A 26,894-nucleotide genomic window follows, 5' to 3' on the forward strand; every position below is an offset into this window, starting at 1 on the left:
CCTGAGACAAAACGCTGATATACGTACGAAAAGAGCAAATGTAATGTAGTCTAAGATAGCAGAAATGTATAATACAAATATTTTCTTCTCGTAACTTGGCTGTAAAGTGTGTTCAGGTGTGTGGGAAACTCCAACATCCAACACTTCAGCTACAAGATATGTGTGCCTTTAGGGACGGTCACCAGATTAAGAGATTACAGACTCAAATGCTTGCCATATTTTGGCTGAGAGTCATGAGAGACCACACATTGGACCCTGACAAATAATAACTTGCCATCTTTCAAAACACACACGGCGTGAGGGACTGATTTTCTTTTGTTTCACCTGTCAGCACCAAGAACTTAACTTTACGTACATAATCACAGTTTTATGAATAAAAATGAACCTGGAGCCATTCACACAGTCAGTAGGAAAAGGGTGAGCGCAGCATGAAGCACAAATGCAGTGTAATGTGACATGTGCCCATAATCACTCTCTCATTCACACATTCACTCCTCACAAACAGTCACACCTGTCCCTGATGCCTCACACCTGTCAGGTCAGGCCATCAGTGATTGTGGCATTAAACAGTCTTCAGAGTCAGCTGCTAAATGGCAAAGTTTTTATCGAAAGGTATGAAAGGATCCCTAATTTATATGATCTTTGCGTTTTTGTGCTCTGGTTTTGACTCTCTGGCATCGTGAAGCATGAATTCAGGGCAGTTTGATGACACACAATGAATGATAAAGACACTTTTTTCTATCTCATTGTTCATTCAACACTGAACCCTCTTTCATTTTTTTCATTGCAGATCTTTAACTTTCTTGACTCTCTTTTACTCCATCGCTTTCAGCAGGTACATTAAATAGAAACAAATGCTTCTTTGGCTTTTTGTTATGTGTGTGATAAAGCTGAAGGTCTGACGCTGGGACAGAGAGCTGAGATACATGAGCTGTAAACTAAAACAGGTTTCTCTTAGGTGAAGAGAGATTAGATTAAATGCAACCTGTCTACAGGAAAACTGCCACCAGTTTATATAGAGATTTCAGGCGGTTAACACAGGTGAGCTGAATCTTTGTAATGACCCGACTCCTCCCTGCAGCTCCTGCAGAGAGGCTCGAAATTTCTCCAAACTGCACTGATGCATCTCAATTCCCTTAATTGCACCCTCACTTGCATCTTTTCTCACATGTGTGTGTCTCTCACCACATTACCCTGCAGTCTGAGTGACAGTGATACACAACAAAGTGAAACACAAACACCTTTTTTCACAGAGAAGAAAGAACTTTAATTAAATATAGTGAGAGTCAAAAAGTTATTTTACACTTCAAAGTTTAAAATAAAAAAAAGAATCAACATCATCATCTTTACAGTAGTTTCCTCTGTACTCTTCCCCTCCGCACTGACACTGCTGATAATGTGTGTATGAATGACGACCACCACTGTGAGCCTGAACGCAGACAAGCCATGATAAATGTCGATGTTGTCGGACAAGTGCTTCAGATCATACTTCTTTTAACCAAACCCTCTATGTACTCCTTCCTGTACAGGTATTTATATATGTACTATAAAAAACATCCCTTAGCTTTAAAACATCACATTTTTCTTTCAGAGAAAAATGATGACACACACACACACACACACACAGTCACAGGCACTCTCACATGTAGACACAAACAGAAAAGTGGTCTGCAGACCCATATTTGAGATAAAATAAATAGGTGGCTCATTTTTGTGAGGGGAAGGAAAAAAAGAGAGCAAACATACAGAGTATTAAAAGCACAATCAAAACATGGAGGAGGAGGGAAAGAGAGCAAAGAGAGGAGAAGTGGCTGCAGGAGAAAGCCTTCATTAAGCAGCTCTGTTCCATCTTCAAATCCATCACATGGAAGACAAACACAGATAATCATAATGACATATTTATGAACTCTACACCTATTAACACAACTAAATTATGCAACCTTTAACAATAATGATACAAACAACATTGTGACAGAATGAAAAATATCCTCCTGCGCACTTGACTTACAAATGAAAAAAAAAACAAAAAACCATGGCTTATTTTAGTTTGATTGAAATTAGCAGTGGAAGTATGGCTCTTAATAAACAGATACAAAATTATACAAAAACAAATAAGATGTCTTAACGTTCAAATCCGTAGACATGAGAGGCAAAGCAAGGAACGCGTCTTTAAGAAGGTGAGTTTTCAGGGATTCTTTTTGTAGAAATATTTTGTGTCATTTTTCAAATTCTTGAAAACGTCCCTTAGAGTTCACCCAAATTTTATTCCCGAGGAGGTGGCTTTCACTCATTTGGTTCAGATTCAAAAACTGACGGACATTCAATATTTTCCTCCTTTTTTTGATTGAGCCTTACCATCTAAGACCATAAACTGTATAATAAAGATGGACAGCATGACAGCTTCCCAAAAGTGACGGAAAAACATATCAATCGTCCCCTGGTGGCTGGCTGCAGTATGTAAACCCCTCCCCTTTGTGTTAACGGACATGAGCCAAATTTAAAGATAGGTACACATCAAATAAATTTTTGCCAAAGATGGTTTCTGTCATTTAGGGTTGGTTCTTATCTCGCTGGCGTATGTTCAAGTTTTAATTTTCTTGATCATAGTATGGTATGTCGTCAGAAATCACAAAAAAACGTCATAGTTTAGTATGTCGTCAAAAATTGCAAAAAAAAGGCCATTGTTAAGTAATTCATCAAAAATCTAAAAAAAAACCATCATAGTTTAGTATGTCATCAAAAATCTCGAATAAACATCATAGTTTAGTATTTTGTCAAAAATCACAAAAAACATTATAGTACAGTATGTCCTCCAAAATCACGAAAAAAAGTCACGTGTAGTACATCGTCAAAAATCACGGAAAAAGGTCATAGTTTAGTATGTTGTCATAAATCATGAAAAAAGTGGTAGTATAGTATGTAAGTTTGGTTCTAATTAATCATTTGATGCTATAAAGTGGGGGTATGACATCATAATTTTGCTGCTTGCGATCGGTCGAGTCGGTGTACCAGCGGGAACTCAATACCGCGGGGATCACTACTGCATGGACCTGGGCTCCAAATTATGTCACCAGAGCAAGATGGTGGCGGCTGTATCTGGGATATTTTGACTTGATTTTTGTACAGTGGTAGGACATGGCAGCCATCTTTATAAACAGTCTATGGGCCAGATCTTCACAGGCAACTGATTCTTGTTTATCAAAGAGGTGGGATTTACTTCATCTGCACATGATGCTAATAAGGCTCTGTGTCCAGTTAAGAATCCAAATTTACTTTTACATAGTTTCTATTGGTGGCAAATGTCATCAACCTAAACGAAAAACTAAGACGCATTTATGAACTGTACCTTTGGCAGGTGTGAAAAAGACAGTTGTTCTGATGTATGGCATTTCTGACTGTGTATGACAAGAAAAGAAAACTAGCGTAGAAGCCGTGGCATGCGACTGTTTAGGCCTTAATGTCTCAAATAAGGGCTTTGGCAAAACTAACACAATCATAAATTAAGTAAGACTTTTGAAGCACACACACTGCATGGTTGAGGGAACAGTGACAACAAATCATCAGCTACTTCTTTCATTGTTGCACACCGGGTATTTAAGACATGTCGCTGGCTAATTATCCTGCGCTGCAAAAAAAAAGTCTTTCTTTAGGAAATTTTTACTTCTCAAGAAAACAAGTGCAAGATGGGATGCAATAATGCTGCAATGGTGTTCAATTATATACAGTTGTACTGTAAACAAAATAAAAAATTGAACTGAATTCATGGGCAGATTTGAAACCGCAGTGGAAGATGTTTTCACAAAAAATTTTAAGACTCAGTTATACATATAATGACATTCTTTGCAGCGCAGCATTTAAGACACACCATTGGATCATTTTCTCACTCAAGTTGTCCATCACACCAGATAAGTGGGCAGGTATCAAAAGAAACACAATCTGATTGGCTGGCTGATGGCAGGAAGAATATAAAGAACACAGCAAACCAAAAGAAAAACCAAACAGAAATAAGAATTTATGTATTAAGACAAACATTTGAGAAGGCAACCCTCACACAACAAAATCAAACTCAAAATGGCAGCAGTCTTTAAGACATGTTCCCCCTCTTATAGAGGTTGCTGTGGCGGTGTCTGACTTTGTAACAGATTGTTTGGTAACAGGGTCGAGGGACGGACTCAGTGGCAGAGTTGTTGGGTCAAATCTTCAACAGTGAAGCTGCTGTTGGCACCCAGTGATCACACACTCATTATGGCCCTTTTACAGTCAGCTCCTCAAATCTGTCCTGAATCTGAACTGCAGCAAGTCTCATTTCTTGAATCTTGCACGGTGGAAATATGTGTCTTCTTGGTTTGTTAGATGACTGAATTTTGTTTCTCTCTGCACTTGAAAGATTTTCTCCTTCTAGAAAATGTAGCACACTGGAGCAGCGGTGCAAATGTATGTGAAGCGAGCTCAAAGCAAACATGGCGACTGGCTAAAACTGCAGCATCTCAATCCTTCATCTGATCGATTAAATGCAGAGGAAGACCTCGCTGTCTGAGTGTCTGTGCAGAAAGAGTGACGGTGGTGTGGATTTGGCAATGAGAAGTGAAAGTGTGTGTCTGGCTTGGCTTGTCTGTGTCGGCTGGATTCGACCCTACGTGAATCCCGCTGCCTCTTCATCATCATCACCATCATCGTCAGGTATTCTTCACATTATAATCCTTCATTAATGACCAAACTTCATAAATAGAAAATCCCTCATGTGAGATACAGTTAGAGGATGATTATCACACGTTAACTGTTGCACAAAAAGAAAAATCACTCAAGGGAAGAAGTGGATTCTCTCCAAAATAAATACACCTCCTGTGTCCGTGGAGAGTCAAAATGTAGGCGTGGCCGTTCTCCTATAAAAGCATCAAGGTGTACAAAGTCTAAACAACTTATTTCCTCGCAAACAGTCTTTGTCTTTTTTTTGTTCTTCGTCTGTTTTTCTCGTAGTTGTTTTTGTGTTAGAAAGGGCCTGAGTTGGGTTTGTTCCTTCAGATCGGGACAGCTGCTTCCATCCCCGACCGGAGTCTGACTCGCACCGAAATCCTCCGCCGGGATCGGTGTGAGTGTGCTTGGTTCATCTCACACACAGTCTCACACACAAACACACGCACAGTCATGCACTCACACCTTTACATGGGTGGGACGATCATTCCTGGGATTGCTGTTGGGTGGAAAAAGAAACAGAGGGAGAGGAGGGGAGGGGGGGAGAGGGAGAGGGAGTGAAAAAACTTTTAAAACACAGCCAAATATTTTTCATCGTCATAAAAAAATTCCCTCATAAATACATCAATATGTTTTCCCATCTGTGCAGCTGTGTGACTGCAGCGACATTTAAAACATCAATAGATGAATAAATCAGTAAAATCGAGCGGGGACACATCATATAAGTTGGCTCTTGGCGATGCTTTCTCACACTCACACACACACGCACACACACACATTTAATTCTGTGCGGGAACAGTTGGCGTATTTTACTGTATGTTTGTGTGTGCGCCTGACAGATTGCATCATGGCGTGTGTTGTATTTAAACCCAAGGGATGGGTGTCAACATGTGAGAGGCAGAGCCCAGCCCAAAATCACACACTCACAAACACACACACAAACACACACACAGCACAGTTGAGAAATGATTAAATATATGTTTTTTATATATTTCATGGTGGGTGAAAACTTTAAAGAGAAAAGAGTTCGTTTTTTAGCACCAGTGTGACAAAATACCGCAAAATGTATTGTTTCAGTGGAGCCTCCGTTTTTTCCCCTCATTTTCTTTTTTGTCTCAGGAGCGCACACACACACACACACACACACACACACACACACACACAATAGGGCAGGTATACTGCCAGTATAAACTGTCAAGAGAGTCGAACAGCTGTCATTGTTGATCGCTCCCTAGTAAGCTGCCAGTGTGTGATCACCCAGTGTGTGTGACAGAGGAAAGTGTGTGTGTAAGCTGTAAGTGGGGAGTGTTTATTTCAGCTGTGCTTTGAGGCTGAGCTTTGAGTTCCCACACCCCCGCACATGCTCTTTCTCTCTCTCTCCACACACACACACACACACACACACACGGAAAATCAAGAGCAAATGCACACACAGCTAAACAAAACCAATGATGTTGAGAAATAAATCCTCTCTGCCAAATGTCTTTTTTTTGGGGTTTCTGTAAATATCTAACTTCCTGTCTTTTTTTCCCAGCCAATAGAAAGACAGGGGGTGTTACCAGGCAACAGAATAGCTGCATCTGTGCTGTGGGATGAGATGTGGATGGAAAAGTTAAGGAGGAGGAGGATGGAGAGGTGATGATGAGACAGAGGGAAGATGGAGACAGAAAAAAATGAAAGTACGAGATGAAAGGAAAGTTGAGGGTAAAAAGTCAGGAAAGTGAGTGATAGATCAGAAACAGGGATAAATAATGTCTCACGTGCAAGACAATCATCACTTGATTGAAATAAGTCAGTTTAATGAAAGTTGCAAATGCAATTAGTCAACAAAGTTGGAGGAAGAGAAAGTTGAGGGACATACTTCAGGTGAAGGCCAGGCCTTGTAGAGAGCTGGCTGTTGAGTACTTGCTAGAGTCCACAAATGTTTGATCTGGTAGAGACACAGGCAGGAGACAGACAGGGGCAGAGTCACGACAAAGGAAGGGTGTAAGGTCAGAGGAATAAAAAGAGGGAAGGGTTATAAGTCAAGAGAAAAGACAGGAGGGAGGAGAGAGAATGAAACAAACTGTCAATCCAAAGGGTGAAGTCATACAAGTTGACTTGGATAAAATTGTCCATATTGTCCTCTGCATGACAGATTTAACAGACAAACCTCTCATAATAGTTTACACATATCTTGTTGTTTTGGTATGCTGACACACTGACATTTAACAGATATAATGTTTTTCATGTTAACCATCTTTAACCCTGTTTACACTTGGATTCCTCCACAGGGTTATCTTGATCTATATTGTCCTGTTCTGAGAAGCACCGACCTCCAATTGTGGAAGGGCTGAAGCGCAAGAGATTCCCTCTACCTGTTTACACTTGGTTTTAAAATGCTTCTTGCACGATCAGAGCTCAAGTGGACAGCACTAAATACAAATGTAAATGACCACCAAGACACATTGTGATCCGATCACTTAAACCACTTGCCGAGGTAGTCTGGGGTGCGTCTGACCACGTATGTTTTGTGTCCTGATGCGTCCCTGACACAGACTACGTCATCAATACAGGATGTAGTGGTTGTTTTGCTGCTCTATAACTTGCCCATTTTACAACTAGTTGGATGAAGTGTTGCGTGAAGTGTTTTGCCCTATGAAAGGAGACATGTTGAATTCTACTGACAGCGATATCTCCAGATGTAACGAAACATCATGCTGTTGTGACTATCGAGAGCGTGGACATAATAATTCTTGCGCAGGGATACTTAACTTGCTTTGCCCGGGGCCACTTATGCAAAATGACAGGAGGCCAGAGGCCAGTTAATAAACAGATATTAATTAGTCTGGACCTCTGCCGGGGGGTCCTGGGGAGCCTTCCTGGGCATTTTTGTTAAATAAACAAACTCTATTTTGATGCTTTTAATGCACTTTAGCATCTTATTTACATGAAAATTAAAAAAAAAAACAACCTAGTGTCAATCAATTTATTTTGATAGTAAAATTAGAAAATGGTCTGCGGCCATCAAGCACCCCATTGTGGACCTGATTTGGCCACCAGCCTGCAAGCTGAATATCACTGTTCTAATGAAAGTGATGTAGGCAGCAATGAAATCTGAACATAAGAGGTCAGCTGGACACATGACAGACACAACTGTAAACGGTGACGTGTCTAGGCTGTGTCCAGATCATCAGAATGCATTTTAAACCCAAGTGTAAACAGTGTTTTAGCGTAGTCTGTAAGCATGTTAACATTTGCTACGTAGCAAAAAACACCATGTGGCACTGAGGCTGATGGGAATTAGTTGTGCAGGTATTTGGTCATAAACCAAAGTGCTGGACGAACTAGACCAAACTAGATTAAATAAAAAGGGATCAACAAAGTTATTACAGTTCATCCTGAGGGGAAAAATGAATGTGTGTTTGAAATTTCATGGCAATCCATTCAATACTTGTGGAGAAATTTTCCAAAAAAAAAAAAAAAAGTCTAATGGAGTCTAATGGTGGCACTAGAGGAAAAGTCAAATGACCACCAAAGTTGTTACGATTCACCCATTAGAGACCATAAATGTCTGCACAAACGTTCATGGCAAATCCATCTAATGGTTGTTGAGGTATTTCAGTCTGGACCAAAGTGGTAAGTGGTAAGAATATATGCTCGTACTGACTGATCAGACAAGGACGTGACAGGGACTCTAATGGCAGTATATCTGCTGGGGAAGTCCTCCTGCTAAGCATCCCCTGACTGACTGACTGACTGTTGTCATGGTAAATTACCTTGGAGCCCGTTGCCATTGGCGCTGGTACAGGAGGGTGGAGGGGAGGAGGAGGGCCTGACCACTGGAGCGAAGGCGGACTTCTGCTTAACGGCCGCCGACACCATGTTGGCCGGAGAGAAGGAGAAGACGCCAGAGGAGGAGGAGCAGTTGGAGGGGAGAGAGGTGGAGGAGGCCATAGTGGGACTGGAGGGGACAACTGGGGTGGTGGTAATTAAATTTTTTTTAGCGGAGAGCAGAAAAATAGGGAGAAAGGGATGAGAGAGATGGGATGAAGAAGACAAGGGTGGATGAGGAATGAAGGGTGAAAATAAAGGAAAGAGACAGATTATGGTTACTGTATTGAACATGAGGCTCCAACTTATTGTCTCATCAATTACATTCAAAATTCTGTACAATGTGTGATGCATAATGATATACATTACATGTTGGGTCAAAGAAATTTGACTTCGACATGTGACAGAAAGTGGCTTGAAATTGGCCTTTTGGGAATAAACAATATGGCCAAAAGTCTGTAGACAACCCTGTCCACATATGTTTGTGTTTAAAGGCCCAAACACACCAAGCTGACTGCAAAGAACTGGTGGCAACGAAGGCCGACTCTTGCGTCTCCTCAGGTCACTTAAATCTTAGCCAAAAAGTTGCACTTCAACACACAGCAGAGACGACAGCTAACAGCCTGCGTGAGAGGAAATAACAAACCATTTCTGCCAATAACGTTCGACTAGCGCTGAAGGTGAGGGACACCCCACAAAAATTAGGGCAACAGACACTTACAGATGATTTTTTCCCCATTAAAGGTTTGTTTTGGGGGAGTTTTTCCTTTTCCACTGTGAGGGTCCAAGGACAGAGGATTGTCCTACGCTTTAAATCCCTCTAAGGCTAATTGTACTTTGTGTTATTGGACTTTATAGATCAAATTGAAATTGAAATTACTCTTTGTACAGCCCTTTCAAGCATGCTTTGTGATTGGGCTACAATGAACTTTGACTGGACTAATCTGTAAAGCACTTTGAGTTGCCTTTGGGTATGAAATGTGCTATATAAATAAATGTGCCTTGTCTTGCCTTGCCTCATCGATGACCCGGCATTGACCAATAGCCCATCATCGGCTTAGTGTGTCAAGGCCCTTTGTCAGGGGTTGTTTTCTTGGTTTGGGTTAGGCCCTTTAGTTCTGATGAAGGGAAATCTTACTGCTGGCAACAGTTTGGGGAAGGCCCTCAAGTGTTTTAGCATGACAAGACCCCTACACACAAAGCCAGGATCATAACAAAAGAGTTTGGTGTGAGAGAACTTGACTGGCCTGCACAGTCCTGACCTCAACCCTGTCCAACACCTTTGGGATTGATTTTAACAACCAGACTGTGAGCCAGGCCACTGCTCGAGCTCACTGATGCTCTTGTGGCTGAATCGAAGAAAGTCCCTGCAGCCAGGTTCCAAAATCATGTCGAAATTTTTCCCAAAGAGTGGGAGGCTGTTATGGAGGCATGTTGATGCCTGAATGTGATGTTTATAAATCACATGTTAATATTCATGTTCATATTCACCTTTAGCCATGTAGTGTATTTTTAAATTGTGGCTTAAAATTATCTTTTATAAGAAGTGACACCTAAAGGTTCCACTCTTCCAAAGTCAGATCTTCATTTTCCATCATCACCATCAGTGAGAAAAATATCAGCAAGCAACATCTCACTGAACCCCCCTTCCTCTCTCCCTCTTTCTGCTAAATGGAAAAGAGATGCAATTAACCAACAGAGAGAAAGGAGGTGTGGTTGTCAGATGAAAGGAAGCAAGGGAAGGAGGGAGGAGAAGGACGGAGGACAAAATGGAGTTGGTGATTGTTTTTGAAGACACAGAGACAGAAAGCCCCATGGGGGAATCTCCACTCGGCAGATCTGAGACTTTCACTTCCTGTCCACAGACGTGTGTAGGTACAGTGTGTAAGATCTGCATGCATGTATGCAGTGCTGAACACCTGTAATCAAACTGGTAGCTGTGTAACTGCATTTTGAAGTAGCTCGGTGGCTGCTAAATAACTCTATAATAGGTAACATCAGTACAGTGTGAGTGTGTGTGTGTATTCATGTCTGTAAAGTAAATGCACACGTGCACACTCACTAGCATAAGGCGAGTTGGCTGCAGAGCCGTTGAGGAAAGTGGGCGAGCCTCCCAGGTTGGTCATGCCGGTGTTGTTAGCGTAGCCGTTCATGGTGCTGGTGACTGAAGTGTAGCCGGTCTGCTGAGGCGTGGAGCTGGGCACGTAACCATGAGGAGACACACTACTGCTGCTGCGCACGAAGCCTGCAGGACGTGTGGGGGAGAGGAAGAGGAGCATGAGGTGAATGGTCGAAGTGAAGTGAACGCAGATCATTCAGGTAGTATCTTTGTTGTAAAGTGGTGATGTGCATTTGAAAAGTCTTACCCTGATTGCCCTGCGGGGGTTCCGAGACGTTGACAGACAGCTGCCCAGTGAAGGAGTTGACCCCCATCATGCTGCCGTGGGTGGAGCCGGAGAGCTGGGTGTGTCCTCGTGGAACACTGTAGAGAGCTTCTGCAATGTCTGCCGCACGCTTCAGGATGATCTCCTACAGGAAGAGAAAAGCATTAAGATTGATGAAAACAAACAGGACAGGTAAAATAACCTGCGTTCTAATACCCATACTATTATTTAGTGTACCAGAAAATATACCAAAAGCTCAATGACAGTTTATTGACAGCTGACAATGATGGATGACAACGAATTCATGTGCAAGTACCACATATTTTTTGCACGTCGTGGGTATAATCAGTACATCAATATCCCTTAATTTCGCACTACAAACTGCGTCGAAAATATGAGCAAGAGGGTTAAAGTTCATGATGAAGTTGTACGTCCTAACTGTGTGTACACTCCATACAACAGTACTTTCACAAATGCAGTACGTAGTGAAACCAAAAAGAAAAAGTATAAAGGAATGGAACATGTTAATTCTCTTCACTGTCCTTGTGGATATTTGTGTGTGTGTGTGTGTGTGTGTGTGTGTGTGTGTGTGTGTGTGTGTGTGTGTGTGTGTTTCTGTGTTCCTTACTTGGTTATTGTGGGGCAAACCATAAAGGGCTTCTACCAGGTCGGCTGCTCTCTTCAAAATAACTTCCTGAGAGAATCACAGAAAAAGAAGGCAGCAGTATTAGCCTCAGTTTGTACTCAGTTCTTTCTTGGGAAAAACATCAAAATTCATCAATAAGTTACATCAAGGTTTTAGATGCATGTGAAGATATAAAGGCAGATGCACAATCACACATAAAAGTTATTAAAAAAAACAACAAAACGCATGTGCAATCTTTCCCCCTCCTTTCTCCCCCCAACGCACCATCACCCAACATCCATTTCACCATCTATTCATGATAAACAAATTGCTCTTCACTCCTTTTAAAGGCAGATTATCTGCTGTCAAGTCAAGTGCTTTTATGTGTCTTTTTTTCCCTCTGTGTCTAAATGACATCTTAAAGTGACAGGCATTTAAAATATACTCTAAAGTAAATCTAAAGTGCTCTGTAGGCTCTTCTGCTGTGCATTGCTGTTCAAATGAGACCACAGTGATCCAATGTGAGCCATTCTGGAGTGACAGCCCTTTAAAGGATAACATCTTAGATTTTTTTTCCCTATATTCTATGATCTAAAATTCTCCTAACAGTGTTTGTAAAGATGAACAGCTTTGCAGCAAGAAGGACTGGATTTGGCTTGGAGTTCGCTCGCGTTTATTGTTATCAGTTATTGCTAAATGTGATGTTTCAATGTCCTCCTCCTCCTCTTTTGCTTCCCGCGGTCCATTTTCACCTTTCCCTCCACCGCTCCAATCATCCCACTCTGCCTCCACATTGGGAATTGCCCTTCTTGTATTCCCCACCCACCAAACCCTTCAACAATTTTCTCTTTTTCCCAGTCTCTTTATTGTTTCTCTTCTCTTCCTCACCCGCCCACCCTCTCAGCCTCTCCCTCTTCCTCTCTCGGCTCCCACCCCGGGGTCTAAGGTGTCTTGTTTAACAGTTAATGTGTTGTCGTTTCCACAGCGTGAGGCCGCCCGGCGACAGAGAGAAAATTACTCTGTGCTTCACAGTATTAACCTGCACTGTGTGACACACACTCACACACACACACACTTATGGTTGGCTGCATGTGTGCTCCTTTTGAGTTTGTGCCTGGTGGAACATATTGCCTCTCCATCAGTGTGTGTGTCTGTGTGTGAGTGTGTGTGTGTGTGTGATGATATGAGAGGTCACAGAGCCAGTCAGCAGTTTTAGTGTGCCTGTCCATGGTGCTAAATTCAATCTTTTACACATTATTATGGCCAGGCTGGCTCTCTGTTAACCTCTCATTATTAGACTGTTGAGCTGAGCGGCTCACGCACGCACGCACGCACGCACGCACGCACGCACGCACACATATATACTCACTCCCAGAAACCTGATCCTAAATGTTCGAGCGGTTCCAGTAAGGCGGTAGCTGATAAACGGGAAGGAAAGATGATCCTCTAGTAACATCATCATTATCGGGTCTGCAGGCTTCTGCTACTAAATCACTCAAAGCCTCTGACTGCTGGGATCGATGCACTTTGAATACTCTGCCTGTTTACGTCTCTTCATATTTAGACACACAGCTACTCGAATCACCTAATTAATCTCTCCCAGGTTGCGTCTGTAAATAAGAACGCATTGTTTGTCGGATTACCTCCTGCTCAATACGAATGAATAATGCTTCCAGCTGCATTGTGTTGATATGAATGAGAATGAAAGTGCTGTTGTCGATCTTGTGGGCATCATTTGTGTTTCAAAACTGATTAAAAAGTCTAAAATAATCCAGCTTTGACGTCCTGAGGGCCTAAACTTTTGTTAATAGGATCGCCTGCAGCAACAACAAAAATACATCTAATTGTAGCAACAAAATGAAAATGAAATCGGGGAGTAAATAGATCTTTCAGGTATCAGTTAGTGCCACAATACAGCAAAAATGTTATCTGTGTCCTTGATGTAATGATTTGCATGTCAATAGGTATCTATGTGCCCGGGTTAAAACTGAGATACTCGGTTGAAAAGTGAATATATTTTACATATCAGGCACTGATGATAGAAACTGTTGTTTCAACAGCCTTTTTAAATTTAAATTTTAAATTTCAATAGGTCCCAAATCAGTGATGCCGCCAAGGGGTGGCCAGGGGAGGGCAGAGCCACCCTCGCTAACCCCCACCCTCATGAAAATAATTGAAAATAATTGGAGGCCCCTGTGTGGTGTTTTCAAACTTAATTCAGCTTGTTCACAGTAAATGTTTAGTTCTTAAAAACCACTGTACTCCTTCAGTTAAAGTTGTATCTTTGTCTTTTTAAGAAAATGTAGCCTACTTGAACAATGAATCACCTGACATGTACATACAGACACATAACATTAAAACAGGATTGCTGTGGAAATCAAAATGTGTCAGAACTAGCATTTGCACATGAGATCATTTGTACATTAACTGCAAGACAAGAAACCAAAGTATATCATTATGCAATTCCTTTACTCTCACACTGACATAGTTTTCAACTAGCCTATATGCAATGTTAAGGCAGTTATACGAACCAATCTTGCTGCCTTCTGGCTTCACGTATGCCACTTGCAGTCAGACACGCTTGAATTGACCAAAAAAAGGAAGAAAAAAAAAAAAAAGGGAGGGAGGGATCCCACGAGAATTGTATAAAAATGAACTTATTTATTCTAGAAGAAATGCGAAAATATTCTCATACAACAGCCCCAATTGACTATATAAAAAATAAACGAAAAAACGGCTTCAAGCCTCTAAGACAACCTATTTAAGGACAAATCAAATGCGGTCAAAAAACTATGTAGTGCCGCTCTACCTGAGCCAACCTGAGTCCCAAATTACCTGACAAGATATGAAAAATTTCTGGGGGTTCAACTGTCCCAAATATACCTTAAAGTGTGGTCATTGAAAATCTGTTTTAACCCCAAAATTTCAACCCTGTTAGATAGATAGTTTCTGCCCCTACTCCAACTCCCGACCTCTTAGACCCACAGAACAATGTCCAACGACTGAGGCTGGTGGGTAAGGGAAATCGTTCCTTTGCAGTAGCCGCTCCAGAGCTCTGGAATAACCTTTTGCTTTCAATCAAATGGCCCCCCTCTATTGACACTTTTAAGACAAATCTTAAAACGTGCATGTTTTCTTTGGCCTTTGATTGTTTGTAGTGGTTTTAATATTTTAGTATTTTATTACCTTTTTTATGTATGTAATTGTTCTTACTAGTGTTGTATTCGTTTCATATTTGTGTGTCATTCTTTTAATCTGTACAGCACTTTGGTCGGCTGCGGTTGTTTTTAAATGTGCTCTTATAAATAAATTTGATTTTGTTCCTTTTTCAGAAAAAATATTGATCATTTACAAACATACATAAATTATTTTGGCTCTCCCTCTTTCTGTCTGTCTCTCTGTCTCCCTCTGTGTATCATTTTGTCATTTAAATTGTCTATACTGCAATTGTATTTTGTTGATCTGTTCTGTACGCAAAACATGCATTGCATGTCTGTCTGTCCTGAGAGAGTGATCCCTCCTTAGCTGCTCTTTCTTGTCTGCTGTGACGGTCCAAGGACAGAGGGACGAGTCAAATTGTGATTTGTGATATTGGGTTATATAACAAAATTGAATTTCAACATTCCGAGACATCTAAAATACATTGCACCAAATTTTGTCCAGGGATGAAGTTCAATCTCGACCTTTAAAGTAGCAGTTTGACAAGATAATCTTAATTTCAGGTACTCTTACTATCTTTTTCCAGTATGTTATGGCCTTCATCAGCAAATGAAGTCTGCTTGGTATGTAAGAGGACAAATTTAGTCCAGTTCTGACCTGGATGTCATAATATGCAAATCACTAAATCAGTGCTTTAACTGGGTTATGTTGAGATTGACCCTCTCCCTCACGTTTCTGTCCATCACCTGCTGTCTGGGTTTACAGTAGATCATGATGAATTATGACAACAGAGTGACAGGAACCAACTCTGAAACGTGTCTTTTTTAATCACAGATTGCTGCCTTTTTTCTTTGATTCCTGTAATTGCTGCAATAAAGCCTGATTTTAAAGCTTTAATCTAAAAGTAAAACATTCGCCTTGATTCATGTCATGGTCCTACACCGTCTTTATCTGCTGTCAAATATTTATGGAATATACGCCTGACATGTAGCCGTCATTGTCATGTCTTGTCAGTCTTTAAAAATAATTTTCAAACTGAAAACCTTGAGTTTATTTAACTCATCATCAAGACTTTTTTTAGTGTAATCTATTCTTGTCTGTTTCAGGTATGCAGACAGACAGTGAAGAAGAGGATGAGTGAAAGAAAAGACAGATCTGCTGGCAGAGAGAAAGAATAACAGGAGGTGTCTAGGTGCTTTTACTGTCTGAGTTATGACCAGCCCTAATGTGATAACCATACATTACACACACTCTCTTTCACACACATATACACACACACATGAACGCACACACACATGTTGTATGCATTAGGACCAGGAAATGCTGAGCTGAGTATCTGTGGGGTCAGATGTGTGTGTGACGTGCGTGTGCCAGGCCAGCACAGACATGACACACACATGACTTATTCCTCCCTAATGCTGGTACATTAGCCGCTTGATACGCTTCTAATGTCCCATTAGGGATGCCGTACATGCAGGGTCACACCTTGCTCAGAGATGATGTCATACTGTACATGTAGGCTCAGAGGGATGTGGGCCACAATCACACAGATACACAAAAGTATTGATATGTGCGCGTGCACACACACACACACATCCTCTGGGGAACATCTTCTAATATGTTGATGGCGTTAGGATGTGTGGTTTCAGATTTCCTCTCTTCGCACTGCTGGACATCGACATGTGAGTTTAAGTGCATGTATATATTGAGATGGTTTCATCTCTGTGTGTTCATGCATCACTAGGATTACTCATTTTGGTGAAGCTGATGACATGACCTCAGTACAATGCATGACATCATAAAAATGAGTCGCGTACAGATGTCAGCTGTGTGAGTCACCAGAGGAAGTCACCAGTCTAACGGGGGTGACACACACTGGTCAACCGTTCAAACCTTCACTGAGAAACACACATTTCTGCACATAATGATTCCTTCTGAGAAATAATTACCTCCAGTATAACTAAATAAATCTGACTGTTCTTTTAAGTTACACCAACAGACTGGTGCTTCCATGGTGCTTCTTTTTTCTAGGGATCACAAGTCAAGTTTACATTTGAATATAACGAAAATTTTAAGAAGAAGAAGAAGAAGAGGGGAAAACATTAGGGCTGTCACAATAGCTGCAAAATTGCAATACCACAGTATTGACAAGCCAACCGCAGGAGATTGCAGCCAATGCCAGTACTGCTATGTTCTTACTTTTTCTATGTTTCATGGGAGCAACACGTACATACACTATGCTGCAAATGCCAGCAGCGGGACAAACTGCTGAGCATCTATTGTGCACTGAGTGCTGCACATATGCTGTTTTTTTGCAGTTTGCTTCGAGTTTGTTTTAAAACTGCATCCATCAGAATAAATGAAGTAATTTGCAAAAACAACAGAAAGTGGTGGTAATATCATATTTCGCACTCTTGAGCCACCCTTAATAACCGCAGGGGAAATTCCTCTACCATGACAGCCCTAAAAATGAGATGACTTAATTTAAAGAGAACCAGTCAGCTCTGAAATGATGGAAAACAGGGTGGAAAATACAAAAAAAAAAAAATCTGGCATTTATGATTGTTTTATGTGTTACTTGGAGGAACACTGATGTTTTCCTCAATTTAAGATTCGTCAGTATTTTCATCATGATTTATTTGCGAAAATGCCTTCTCAGTGCACTTTGTAGCATTTTGGTTTTATTTTTGTTCACAAACTTTTTCACCTCCGCTAAGACTAATTTTTCCACTCAGGTTTTTATATGTCCAAATTAAAAATGTACATAAAAACAGGTGAAAGGAAACAAAATCTGGGTTCATAGTGGGTGCTGGTGAAATCATCAGATTTTATTCATTAAGTTACAGAAAATATTCCAAAACCTGAAAGGGCAGCTATTGTCTTTCTGTGCTGTTTTATTTTTTCTTCCATCATTTATCTGCTGCAGCGAAGAGGGCTAAAAGCCAAGAGAGGTGATTGATTTCTTTTTGCATCCAAAGAGGCATTTCTGCCTCTTACGCTCTTAGTTACTGGCTGATTGCCCACACAAGTGATCAGCAGCAGATTAGAGTATAAAAATGGTTTCATAGCCAAATCCAGTTCTTGATTATTAAACATGCATTAAAAAGAAATGGCTATTTGTTGCAGCATTTGTATTACTAGTGTTTGTGCACTGAAAAGCTCCAGGTCTGGGAGTGTGCACAGTAACTGGAGCATAAAAAAGCTGGAGGCCCACGGAAAAGTCCCTGATATACCAACAAATAAGTCCCAGACTGTTGCATGTAACTCTAAAGTGTTTCAAATGGGACAATGAAAACACAAGCGGGAATTCACAAGGAATGGATTTCGGCCACTGATAGCACCATCAATTGTGCATCACTTGCAACCACCATACGTCTCATCTCAAGGTCCAAGTCACACTAATGATATTACAGCGCAAAAATACCCATTAGGTTTTGCAGCTGACTGCAGTTATCCATGTGGCAAAGTATAAGCCTTTGCACCAAGAACACAGTAGGCAGAACAATGGCAGAAAAAGAAAAGTAAAGTGACATTTTCAGATAGCAAGCTGCAGGTCCTGACCGACAAGGTGTGGCGGTTCAGGCGAGAAACTGAAACATGACAGAGAATTAATGTGTTTGGTAATTTTATTTAATATCCCAGTTCGCAAGTGCAGAAAATGTGTGCATGTTACTGAAATACACACAAACAGCAGAAGAGCACTGAGATGCGATTCGCTTCGCAGCACAGTTACAGGTGCATCTTACCCTTTGCAGATGCTTTGAGAATTACACAGCTTCTTTTTGTCTTGTGCAGGTTTAGTGGCCGCAAAAGCCGCACAAACCTTCTGTGAATTCACCCTTATGTGTTTTCAGGCTTCTCTGTACATATGTGTGTCACTGTGTGCAGTAAGTGTATGTGCACATATGGATGGATTCAGAAGAGATCAGAGTGACACAAACTGGCAGCTGAACATTAGTGTGTGTGTGTGTGTGTACGTGTGTGTGTGTGTGTGTGTGTGGCAAGCAAAATCCCCTCAATGTTCACTGAACAATTAAAGAATTGGCTGTCCACTGGTAATCCTCTCATACACTCCACTGCCCCGTCTGTCTGTCTGCCTGTCTGCCTGTCTGACTGACTGTCTGCCTTCTTCATAGTACCTGTAGAAAACTCTCATAACTTCAATAAAAAGGCCGATCGATACTCGCAACGAGCAGGCAAGTGTGTGTGTGGCGCCAATCACAACACCCGGTATATTCAGTCAGCCACCCATATCAATACACGCTCACACACACCACATACACACATGCAACAAACATTTTCATATCATTACAACATGCATCCAGCATCCAAATAAATACAGATGAGACAAATACATTTACAGTCTCTCTCTTTCTATCTTTCTCACACACATACACACACACACACACACACACACACCCAAGTTACTGCTGGTGGGCAGCAGCAATAAAGTCGCAGGGTTCGATCGACCACTAGTCTACACCATGATGAATTACCCAGGAACGCACATATAAATGCATGCACACACACACACACACACACACACACACACTCACACACTCACACACACAGACAAACACACACATACATGTAAGAAGAACATTGCTCTAAACAGGGACCATCGACTGTACGACACAGTTAGCAGCAAAAAGGAGGAGACATCAGACGTCCAACTTGTGTGTTCAGAGAAAGTTTCAGCTTAAGTCTGAATCAAAATCTAACAACGTGCTCTTGATTTCATCATGATGGAAAAGCTTTGAAAGTTACCCAACATTTTGGCACCGAATCATCTTTCTATTGTCCGTTGGTTGGACCTGATACTCGACTGATGCATCCAGCTACTCTGGTGGCATATCCAGCAGCTCGGTGGTTCTTCTTGTAATTCTGCCTGGAAATATCTTGTGTGACATCATGTTGCTTTTCATAAACCTGACTGGTTATCCACGGGAATAAGAAAAATACAAACAGGCCCAGTAAAGTTCAGAGCCAATGTAGTTTTTTAATAATGCTAAAGTGCTTAATGGTGGACTGGGGTCAGACGTGATATCAATATTTGGTTCTTAAGGTATTTATGGACCCATTAAGTACAAGTAACATGCTCATTTGTTTTATTTCACCTGACAAGCACAGCCACCAAAGAAAGTATTTGCCACTATTAAAATGTTAGAGTAAATGTTAAAGTCCCCATGAAATCAAAAATACATTTTCTCAGTTTTAATCCTGTGTCCCTATGTTAACTGATCACTTATCTCTTGTTACATGCCAGACAGGCAGGGTCGGCACCGAGGAATCAGTCTGAGAGTGAACAATGCAAAGTCTTGGATGGGAATGCCGAAGAACAATCAGGCAAAGATTGTCTGTGAGGCCGGGGTAAATATACTGGCTGTGTGTAATCAGGAGCAGGTGAAGAAGCTGCTTTGATGAGGTGGGAAATTATTGAACGGGAAATGGGTGACTGGGCAGGCAGATGTGAGCAGGTGACCAATAATGCAGAACTGCGACAGTAACTGGACACCACTCAAATATTCAGTTTCATAGGTAAATACGTCGCAGCACAGAAGCTCAAGATGCTCCAACTTCTATGTCACAGGAACTTTAACTCTCTTTAGGTCACTGTTACAATGTCATACTGGGTATTCTGGCTCACTGTATGCATTTGTGCTGTCTGTGTGGGAGTGTAATGCAAAAACATAATACCAAGAATAATAAAGGAAAAAAAAGAAATGATAATAAAAGAAAAATAGCTAACTAGTTATGTATCAACCACACTTTTTCCACACTCCTGTATGCTTCATGGGAACTAACAGCTCAATATGCAGGTCTGACCAATTAGATTGCTCGGATCAAATTATCCGGTGTATAAATAAATCTAACAAGAAAAGTAGTAAAGCTTTATTTCCCCTTTACAATTCCGAGGAAATCCAGGCAGGAAAAACAGGAAGCATTACAGATTCTGTGTTAACAAGGTGTGCGTCATGCTCTGTAAATCTCTCACAAATCGAGTTAGGTGTGTGTGCGTAAAAAAGTGAGTCAATGCCTCTTCTTCTCTGACTCAGCCTTTACTAGAAGGTTGAGCTAACATCACTTATGGTATCACATACTTTGGGTTGCTAACATCATTTCCTGAACAGATTTCTCTGCAGCACTCATTGTTAGTCGCTCTAAATATAACAGGCCGGGTCATACTGAAGGTAAAAGCTTTTAAAAGAGCTACATTCTCCTCCGAGGGGTTGACTTCATTGCTCCACTCTATTCTCGACTCCCACCGCCTTTTGCAGAATTCATGACTTAGTTTTGTTAAGACTTAAACAACACTGTTGCAGCACGTCTGATGACCTTCGACAACAACTTCCTTTCATGACACAAACAAATCACCAGTATCAGAAAAGGAAGATACAAGTTCATGGAAAGAACAGTCACTCTGTATTAATGTGCACAGTGTTTCATTTGGCTCAAGTTTTTAAATCAAGTTCTAGTTTCTGAAATATGAGAATTTGCTGCCTTTCCACGTTTTAACATTTGAGCAAATTGAATTGGTTGGTAGGAGAAAAGCAAGACATTTGATCATCACCTCAGGCTCAGGGAAATAGTGATGTGCGCTTTTCAACGATTCTCTGATGTCTTATAGACTAAAGTTAATCAATTAATCATGAAAATAATTGTCAGACTAATTGATTATGAATATAATCGTTAGTTGCAGCCTTAGGGTACCGTACTGGCACTGGAGGTTGGCAATGATTGTAAACCTCGTGCTGCGTTATCGACTAATGTGGACATAATTCTTATGATACTGGACTGAATTTGACTGCACTACACCAGTTAACTATTTCTTACCTGATCTGTTAACACAATCAATTAAAACTATCGGTAACAGTTCCTAAACATACTGTAATGGACTGGGTGACGTGATGTTAACTGTATGGCTTCTGTCACTGTTAAGAATGTGTTATGTTCAGCTACAGTAAAAAGGTCTGTAATGGCAGTTACTCCGTCAGTGATCATGTTACTCCCAGCCAAGTTGTGTACTTTTAGACGCTGTGAAGCCTGTCGGTCAATACTAGCACCTATGACGGTGATTTGTGTGAGATACCCACCTGTGATTGGCAGAGGTTTTAGTAGGGAGGGTTGTTATTCCTACTAGTTTGTGTGTGTATAGCCGAGGATCGGGTGTTGTTGAAGTAGCTGCTAATGCAGAGAACACCTTGCAAAGCAGACAGGTTTGTTTTGTTTTTTTGCATTAGCTAAGGCCCACAATAGCAAGTGTTAAAGTTAAGGAATAAAAAGCCAGCAAAACAAGTTCATGCCTCGCTATAATACTCTGGCCCCTAACTGTAAATGCTCTAACATTAAGTAATACTTAAGGGAGTTATAATGTTTAAAGCATTAATAAAGCAGCAAACAACTATTTGCTATGTAAAGATATGGTGGAGTAATGGCGTCCTGAGCAGAATGAAGTCATACTCCCTATGTGTGTGTTGCAATCTGAGTTTCTGTGTTCTTTGTTGTGGTAGCTGGTCCGGCTGTTCGTGCATTTTAGTGCATGTGAGTCTGTGTGTGTATCCCACGGGCTAGCTAATCCCTGCCGCTCTGCACTGCGCTCATATGGCAGTTACTGCTAATACTGGAACAGCGTATTTGCCCCCAGGTTAACACTGTTATCTCTGTCAGCACTGTTGCCGTTGTTAGCATTGTTCACGGTGTTAGCACTAGCTGCTAGCACCATTAGCTGCTAGCCACTGGCTTAGCCACCTCCACGTTAAGAGCTGTGTGCACACAGTCCTGGCTTGGACTCACAGATATGCTCCTTTAATTCTCCCCAAACAATCTACTATTAAACCAAATATAGCTTTTAGATTTTAGCTGCCATCAGTCACGTGACCCTCACTGTATTTATCCTGTTTCCTAAGGAGGCTGTAACATCAGCATTCAGACAACAATGAGGCTGAACAACATGATAATAACAGTACAGGATACTGTAAAGAAGTGAAAGTAATAAATACTCCTGACCATGAATCCACAGACTTCACAAACATTTGAGGTTTGTCTGATGTATAGAACATGTTCCCACAGTGACAACGCATATCACATTGCTAACACATGAGCTATAGCCAGGGTGTTGGCACGGCGATGATGACGTTGTGTCATAGCTAAATCATCACATCATGACCGGCGCCCATTCTTTAATGATGTCACGGCAAAGACAGTCAATCCTGGATCAGCTCTGGTGGAGACGGGGAGCCAATCAACAGCAGCTGTTTGAAAGGTCATGACCCTGCCCACCCAGGAAGACAGGTTCTAAGTTGAATCAGGTCGGCTCAGTAAGCTCACACACACACATACACAAACAAACACACATATACACTCACAGACTCACACATATGCCCTTTGAAAAGTCACCCTGCATGTACAGATCAAGATGACAGGGGTTCGGTATCAAAGTGGCGCTCATCGTTTGGTGCTAATTGTTTACATCTGCTGATCCTTTAAACACTCCACTTGATCTCCAGCTGATAAACAAATAATCAGATATGACTCTCTGATCTGGAGAAGATTCAAACGCTCACCCCGTAAACGGGTTTAAGCAGCTCACACACACAGAGTTCATGAAGAGGTAAAAACACAACCCACAGGAGATTTGAAAACACATACTCTGCTCAGAAATATAAAAATAACACACACACAAAACAAACAAAACGTAAACACGAAATTATTTTGTTCTTAGTGTTTTGAATTAATGTGCGTGCATCTCTGTGTGCTTGTTCTTTGATAGCAGAGCAACTCAGTGCAGCTCTGTGTAACTGAGAAGTTGCATGTTTGATCTCTGTCAGAGCTACAGTTTCTCTGTTGAAGTGCCCAGAAGCAAGAGAGGAAACCATTCTGCGCACTCTGGGTTTATCGTCCAGTCAAAACATCAGCTAAGTGCACAAAAGGTGAATGTAAATTTCTTCCCATACCTTTGGCAGCCTCTCTGGGTCCCCAGGGTGCCGAGGGATGACCTTCTGAAGCCTCTGGAAACCGTAGTCGATGGTTGGCTCATTCAGTGCTGCAGACAATACAGAGAAACAGAAAGAGGAATGAGTAAAAATGAGAAAAATGCTTGTTTTATAGTTCAGCTACAGAAGGTTATCTGCAGTATCTTGACAGAATTTACGAAAAGATGTCATGAAATCCCCCCACGGACAACGGTATGGAGTGAGCACTGCTAGCTATACCAGTTCACCTGATGAACCCCTGATTGCTTGGAGCTGTTGCAGCATCACTCTGACTAATGCATGTTTATAGGTTCTGTGTGTGCATGTGTGCATTTTGGGCCAATGTGTGTGTGAAAACTGAATTCCACCAATAAGGGATTAATAAAATACTCCTACTTCTTCACCTCTTTGAAAAGTGTGAAAATGTAGTGGTGACCTCATGCTGCATGAGGGCTCCACCGACCCCTGAGATCAAATATTTGGCTCTTTACCTGTTAAATGAAAACAGCTGCTTGCTGTATCTGTAAAGGATGCTCCTGAGTGAGGTGAGAGTGATGCCAAACGAGGTGAAGGGTGCTATAAAGCTGAGTCGAGATCTAATTCTTTGTGGGTTTCTCACTACAAGTGACCTTTCGCGTGTCATGTGATCCATTTTTAATGTAAAAATATATTTATTATAGCTACTTGAAGACATTTTTTACAATCCCAGTTGCTTTCTGTCACAAAAAGGATGTTGTGGTCTATTTGGTTTCAGTGAAGGAGAACACGTGTTAAGATTTTCCATCAGCCTTTTCTGCATTTCCACCATCTGCTGCTTCTAGAAAGCTTTGTTTTTGCACCCTTAACCTCTTTTATGGTGAAAAGCCATCCTGCTGATTTCCAGCAAAATCCCAGTGGTGTCATATGTTGTAAAATATAGAGAAAGTAGAGACTGACCAATGAGTGCTGATGGGAAAAAAAGACAGCTGACTCTCTTCTACTTTAATCTCATTATGCAGACTTCCCTGTAGGATTTCACATTGACCTAATATACTTAATATGCACAATATCACTGTTATGGCTTCCTCCACATCACACTCCTTTCTGCCTTATCGATTTCAGCTGGTTTATGCCACAGTCAAATGTCTCGCTTTGAAGCTTCAGTATCCTTGTTTCCAAAAGAATATGGCAGCACATTATGGGTGTTAAAATGTTACACAGTGGAACTTTAATGCTGTTGGTGTTCAACCTGAGCCTGCACACATGATAAACAGACACAGAATCACAACATCTGTGCCAATCAGCAGGGGGGATACGAGCGGTGAGGAGAGAGGATGACATCCCATTTTGTGACATTTTGTTCCCAAGCACCACGCTGGTATCTAGTAGGTTTTTTTGTAAGACTGGGTTGGAAAATAATGAACCTGCTCAGCATGATCTCTAAAAGCCGACAGAAGCCTGGAGGTTAGAGAGACGGGCTTGTGACTAAAAGGTCGTCAGTTCAAAATCTGGCTGGGAAACTTTAACTGGGGAAACCACATCTTCCAACAACTACTGTGAGTTTTTCCACTGGACTTTCTCCAGTGAACCGCCTTATTGGACAACAGGGGAGGACTGGTTGTTCTGGGAGGCTCCTGGTTTGAAATATGTTTTACCATTTACATACAGTCTCTTTCAAAATAAACGCACTATGTCAGTACAACAATATGAATTTACTTTTTTCTTTCAACAACTAACACAAGTGGTTGTGTTTAGGCAACAAAAACATGCAGTTGGCTTTAGGAAAAAAGAACAGGTTTTGGCTTTATTATTTTACAGGACACAAACACCGCTCTCCTGGGTGAAGGCCAGTGTATGTTGGTCCCATCCAACACCCCTCCCGCCTGCCTTACTCAGATGTTCGCTGTCTTAACTTTCATTTTTGTCCTGCCACGTTTCCCTGACATAGCCAAACGCCATTAAACTATAACAGCAACCAGCTGCGTATCATGCCGACGTTGAAGGACAGTTTTTTCGTCAGTTCCTGATGCCGCAAGTCACTGCCCAAGTGCCGGATTTCAATGATTTCGGAGTGAGACTGAGTTGGCTTTTTGTGGCACTATCCTCGCCAATGGGTGGCTATAAAACACCCAAGTTTGGAGCCTAAAAAGCTGAAACAGCAATGACTTGCTAGAACACAACCGGTTTGTTGATCTTGAACAGTGGTCTACAGTAGTCTACAGTTGGCAGCTGTCTCGCCCAGGTGACACACCATTCATCACAAATGGTGTGATGAGAAGTCAGCTCATCATTATTCGTGTTGTGCAGAAACGTGTAATGCAAACATTTTCTTCTGGTGACTGGGCTGGTCTTGTCAGTAAAACCTGAGACTTGACCTGCAGTTGTACGTGTCTTGAAAAAAATAACACAGAGCGCTGAAAAGTTGAGTATTTGGTCTAAACTTGCCACTCAGACTCAACTTGGAAAATTCTGATTCAGGTACATGCAAATGTTCAGAAGTGGATAGACCTGGTGGAGTATCTAATGCTGCCAAAGGCATCTGTATGATAATACAACTGCAGGTATAATTTAAAGGTTCTTAAAGAATGCTTAGTGTTCACTTTAGTGATACAATTACGTACTGCAGTCTTTATCCAATCAGTATGTCAATCAAGTCGAGCTCTGAAAGCTCTGTCAGTCGCAGTGATGGCTCAAAGTATTGGGTGTGTGTGTCTATTAATCTGCACTGAACATGTGTCTTCACCCAGTTGTGCTGAAACTCCTATGCCAAAGTTCCTGCGTGCGTGTGTATGACAGATGGAGGGAGGAGAAATGAGAGAAAAAAAGAGGTAAAGAGGCTGCGTTAGATGAGGAGATGTAGGTGTGGGGTGCAGAGGGTGTGTGTGTGCATGTGTGTGTGTGTGTGTGTGTGTGTGTGTGTGATGTCCAAATGTGCAGCTGGAGTGATATTTGGTACTTTCCACATCCAGCAACGATAAATTACTTGCAGCTGAATGTCTTATGTGTTGTTTTCTAGTTTCTTTTCACATGTGTGTGTCCATGTATGTGTGTGTGTGTGTGTGTGTGTGTGTTTTATATGTATGTCTGTTTTATTATCACATCACACCCAAGTTTCTGGTTTCTGTTATGTCCTAAACCACTCAATTTGTTAGCAACATAACTTCATAAATTGTGAGCTGTAAAAATACCAGATGTTTAACTGTCATGAACAATACTTCTCCCACTCCGAGGAAATGTAACTTTTTTAAAATTCTGTACAAGGTATGACTT

The 26,894-nt window shown here is 41.3% G+C and overlaps 1 protein-coding gene across 3 annotated transcripts in view; it reads right to left on the reverse strand.

Moving 5' to 3' along the window:
• Positions 1-1,253: 1,253 nt before the first annotated feature.
• LOC126388182 (transcription factor COE1-A-like) overlaps positions 1,254-26,894 on the reverse strand; it is a 112,243-nt gene continuing 86,602 nt past the window's right edge. For 2 of the 3 annotated variants that reach the window (XM_050041117.1, XM_050041116.1), the window contains exons 11-17: positions 23,628-23,716; positions 11,518-11,583; positions 10,872-11,034; positions 10,568-10,750; positions 8,451-8,648; positions 6,554-6,622; positions 1,254-5,191 (exon numbers count right to left, since the gene is read on the reverse strand). In XM_050041117.1, the coding sequence (XP_049897074.1) occupies positions 6,555-6,622; positions 8,451-8,648; positions 10,568-10,750; positions 10,872-11,034; positions 11,518-11,583; positions 23,628-23,716 (767 nt within the window). In that variant the 3' untranslated portion in view covers positions 1,254-5,191; position 6,554. The remainder of the gene's footprint in view (positions 5,192-6,553; positions 6,623-8,450; positions 8,649-10,567; positions 10,751-10,871; positions 11,035-11,517; positions 11,584-23,627; positions 23,717-26,894) is intronic. The other variant, XM_050041118.1, reaches the window with a different exon arrangement.

This window comes from Epinephelus moara, chromosome 3, assembly GCF_006386435.1.
Source record: "Epinephelus moara isolate mb chromosome 3, YSFRI_EMoa_1.0, whole genome shotgun sequence".
Lineage (NCBI taxonomy): Eukaryota > Metazoa > Chordata > Actinopteri > Perciformes > Serranidae > Epinephelus > Epinephelus moara.